Source organism: Salvia hispanica, chromosome 1 (genome assembly GCF_029641045.1).
Source record: "Salvia hispanica isolate PSC_SH4W2 chromosome 1, Shi_PSC_v1, whole genome shotgun sequence".
NCBI lineage: Eukaryota > Viridiplantae > Streptophyta > Magnoliopsida > Lamiales > Lamiaceae > Salvia > Salvia hispanica.
In genome coordinates this window covers 42,605,437-42,609,993 of record NC_142692.1, presented here as the reverse complement: position 1 = coordinate 42,609,993, position 4,557 = coordinate 42,605,437, and the positions used below count along the sequence as shown (strand labels likewise).

General features: G+C 37.2%; 1 protein-coding gene across 1 annotated transcript; it reads left to right on the top strand.

The window, feature by feature from the left end:
- Positions 1-1,459: 1,459 nt before the first annotated feature.
- LOC148933864 (laccase-14-like) lies at positions 1,460-3,868 on the top strand. Its single transcript, XM_089063251.1, has 6 exons — positions 1,460-1,652; positions 1,735-1,886; positions 1,959-2,203; positions 2,269-2,397; positions 2,469-3,395; positions 3,503-3,868. The coding sequence occupies exons 1-6, from the start codon at positions 1,566-1,568 to the stop codon at positions 3,706-3,708; spliced, it is 1,746 nt and encodes a 581-aa protein (XP_088919377.1). The 5' UTR covers positions 1,460-1,565; the 3' UTR covers positions 3,709-3,868.
- Positions 3,869-4,557: the final 689 nt, after the last annotated feature.

Sequence of the window (4,557 nt, the reverse complement as noted above, 5' to 3'; positions counted from 1 at the left end):
TGGAGTAGTATATAAAAATTGGGATCTGCATTCTACTAACTTTTTTCATTTATTTTACTTCACATTTCTGGAAAATTGCACCGAATCAATGACGGATTTTAAATCGTGGGATGGAGGCAATAGTACTCCCTCAGTGAAAAAACGTCTCATTTTGTCATTTTAGGATGTTCGTGATTTAAATTCGCATTTGCTTCTTTTATACTCCCTCCGTTCCATAGTAATAGAGCCATTTTGTCATTTTAGTACGTTCCATAGTAATAGAGTCATTTCCCCTTTTATTAAAAGTCAACACATTTTTCCACACTCATTTTACTCTCTCTTACTTTTTTCTCTCTTCATCTCTCTACCTTTTTTTCATTTTTCACTTTATTCTCTCTTTACTTAACTCACCTAACATAATTTTCTTAATCTCCGTGCCGAAATGTTTTGCATCCATTACTATGGAACGGAGGGAGTATTTTATGAGTGGACCCACCATTCAACTATATCATTGCACTTACATTTATAAAACAAATATATAAAGGTGGAGCTCATATTTCACTAATTTATTTCCTTATTTTTCTTCACAAAATCATATTTCTGCTGTCCCTGAAAAGTATGAACACTTGATTAGACACGAGTTTCAATGCATAATTGGTAAAATAAAAGAGATAGATATAATTTTTTTAAAGTACTGTTAGTGATATTTAGTAAATTAAATATAAATAATAAAATAGGAGAAGAAATAAAATAGGGAAGAAAAGAGAAAATAAATTAGAATAAAATAAGAGAGAAAAAATAGAGATATGAGAATAAATTAAAACTGAGGAAAAATGAAGAATGCAATATTTCTATTGTGAGGGTTTTAATTTAGCACGTGGAAAAAGGAGAATGATAATTTTGGTTATAGAATGAGCGATCCATATTTATCTTTGTTTGGGCATATCCACTCCCACAACTTTCAAGTTCAAAAATATCTAACATAGTAACAAGTAAAAATGGTCCCAGTAAAGAATTTGACAACTTATACCAGCCCATTGCATAATTCCAAATGAATACAGTCAATTTTCTTTAATGCTTGCGACACCAAAAATTACTCTGCTCTTGTCATGGTCGCACATGCAATCCACGTTTTAACTTTTAGCTTGAATAGTAACTTTGTACGAATTCTGGTTCTGCTTCAATTTAAAAATTTGACGTATTTTCAATTTAAATTGGACGGTGCAGCTTAAATGGGATATTTTCTTTTTTTGGCTAAATTTAACTCTCATGTCAGAACATTTAGCTTTTATTATTCATTATTTTAATATAAAGTATATTTATGCATAAAATATTTATTATTTAACGAACTTCACTAATTTTCATTAATTAATGGGTTAATTAAAAAGCATTAATTAAGAAAATCATTGATTAAGAAATTGATTTAAAAAACCATCATTTAAGGAAACTTCTGCTTCCTCTTTCTTTTTTCTGTCACAAAAATAACCAGCGAAACAAATTTTAATAAAAATCTCTCTCTTCTTTCCTATATAAAATGATGGATCCAATATAAACTTACTCTAAAAGCTCAAAAGAAATTTTTAGATATGAAGGCTTTCATTCTGTGCTTCTTTGGTGTTGTGCTTGGATGCATAGTGCTAGTTAATGCTTCAACTCGAAGCATAAGATTCGAAGTAAGTATATAAATATGATGGCTGTATTTTTTTTTTCTTATTACATTAGAAAAAAGTTTGTTTAAATCTGAACTTGTTTTAGGTGGTAAATTCTAATCATACAAGGCTATGCACCAAGAAGCCATTGCTCACCGTGAATGGACAATTCCCGGGGCCAACCATATTTGCACGGAGGGGAGAACTTGTCACCGTCGACATTATTAATCATTCCGATCAAAATATAACCATCCACTGGTAAATGTCTCATAATGTTCATAAACATGGTATTAGTGAAATTATATATGAATGGTAATTGATTATATGTAGGCATGGAGTAAAAATGCCGAGATATCCATGGTCGGATGGAACCGATTATGTGACCCAGTGCCCAATTCAACCCGGCAAAAGCTTTACCCAACGGATGATCCTCTCCGACGAGGAAGGCACACTGTGGTGGCACGCTCATAGCGATTGGTCGAGAGATACTGTTCATGGCGCAATTGTCATCCTACCTCCGAAGCGGGAGACCTTTCCTTTCCCCAAGCCTCATGCTCATGTTCCCATAATCATTGGTATAGTATCTCAATATTTGTAGGTAAATTCAATTTGTTGAGATAATCACACTTATATATTGCAGGAGAGTGGTGGAATAAAAAGGTTGAAACAGTGTACAAGGAATTCCTGGCCACCGGAATAGATCCCCAACTATCCGATGCTTTCCTCATCAACGGCCAACCCGGCGACTTGTATCCATGCTCCAAACAAGGTTAAATTTATTGTCACAAGCTGTAATAGTAAAAATTAAAAGAATTAGTAATTTATTTATTTTTGGTGCAGATACATACAAATTGAAAGTGGAATATGGGAAAAGGTACCTAATCAGATTAATTAACGGTGTGATGGACACCCAAATGTTCTTCAAAATCGGCAACCACAACTTCACCGTGGTCGGCACCGATGGGGCCTACACGAAACCGATACTAACAGATTACGTATCGATTTCGCCTGGCCAGACACTCGATTTGCTTCTAGAAGCCAACCAGCCGCCGAGCCATTACTACATGGCCGCCATAGTCTTCGCCAGTAACGGGAATTTCTTGAAAATCCCCACCACTGGAATAATCGAGTATGTGGGAAACTACGCTCCGCCTCCGTCACCACTGTTTCCATCCTTACCTGACAACAACGACGTGGCTGCATCGATGGGCTTTTCACAGCAACTAAAAAGTCTAGGCGACAACGTGGACGTTCCTAAAGAAGTCGACGAAACTTTCTTCTACACTCTCTCGGTGAACCGGTTTTCCTGCGACGAGCCTTCTTGCTACGCACCCATGAAGCTGCTCGCGAGCGTCAACAACATGACATTTGTGCTTCCGGAAAACGTCGACATTCTCACAGCTTATTACAAACAGATAAATGGAGTTTACACTACTGATTTCCCCGACTTCCCGCCGACAGCTTTCAACTACACGGTAGACAAGCCGGGGAAGGAAGCGAGAGCGTCCTCGTTTGGAACAGCCGTTCGTGTACTGGAGTATAACACGACGGTGGAAGTGATTTTCCAAGGCACCAACATCGGCGATGGCATTGAGCATCCCATGCATTTACACGGATACAGCTTCTACGTTGTCGGTTCCGGGTTAGGGAACTTCGACAAATCCCGGGATCCGGCTAACTATAACCTTGTCGACCCTCCATTGATGGAAAACGTCGCGGTGGCAAGAAATGGATGGGCCACTATAAGATTTAGGGCGAACAATCCAGGTATTCAGCAACAGATGTGGGGTTTATAGACTAAATATAATTTTTTTTTTTATGTTTTTATTAATTGACGGGTCTTTTGAGATGAATTCGTGTGTAATATGTTGCAGGAGTGTGGTACATGCATTGCCATTTCGAGCGGCACTTGACCTGGGGGATGGAAATGGTGTTCATTGTCAAGGATGGGAAACTCCCACATGAGAAGATGCTGCCGCCGCCGCCGGATGTGCCACGTTGCGAACGAGAAGACTCATCTCCTCCTCTTGTATTTGGTGATCCTAATTCCACAATGGGGAAGAGAGAAGAGGCTCAATGAATCTTTATTTATGATATCTACTAGTATCTAGAATAATTGGTTTTTCTCTTGTTTGAGGATGAGGTTCTATCTATGACACTCTCGACTGTGCCATAGTGATAAATTTTTATATTCATGAAAACTATTTAATCAAACTTCTAATTCATGTAGTACTCTTCAATGATTTGGGACACTTCAAAGATTTGATATTGAAATGTGCATATTTATTAATTCCATTGATTAAGAGAGAGGTGATCAATGCTATATAATTACTACTATAGTAGTAGTTGATTAAATGAGATATTTGGGAATCGGTATTTTTCGAGAACCAATCTGCGAGTACCACACAATTATGCAATTATTTTGCGAAGAATATGGCGAGCACATTAGTACCGAATTTAGCGGGCACCACCTTGCTCGTAGAAGATGCTGCCAAGCCATGACACAAGAGTTGGTGCGCACGGAATGTGCACGCTAATTAACTTGCGCTCGTTGTCAAGGACGACGGGTAGCTCTCTTGTACCAATGATGCAGTTGACTTTATGTTCATAAAATTAGGTGTACAAACAATTTTTTTTTTCTTTTATGTTACTCCCTCAGTCCGCCAATAGGAGTTCCATTTTTCCATTTGTTCATCCGCCAATAAGAGGATCCTGGTTCACTTTTACCATAAATGATAATAGAGTCTCACATTCCACTAACTCATTCAACTCACAATTTATTTAATCATAATACTTCCTACGTCCACAAAAAATAGAGCACATTCATTTATAGAAAGTTTTCAACAAATAATAACCCTACACATCATTCCACTAACACTACTTCTTTCTTACTTTTTTCCCTTTTCTCTTACTTTAACAATTTTACATT

What these genes read in the sequence shown, in the direction of transcription:
- LOC148933864 (XM_089063251.1), top strand. Translation starts at nt 1,566, where the DNA reads ATGAAGGCTTTCATTCTGTGCTTCTTTGGTGTTGTGCTTGGATGCATA. An exon ending in TCATGTTCCCATAATCATTG is followed by an intron (nt 2,204 to 2,268) that starts GTATAGTATCTC and finishes TATATATTGCAG; the next exon opens with GAGAGTGGTGGAATAAAAAG. An exon ending in ATTTAGGGCGAACAATCCAG is followed by an intron (nt 3,396 to 3,502) that starts GTATTCAGCAAC and finishes AATATGTTGCAG; the next exon opens with GAGTGTGGTACATGCATTGC.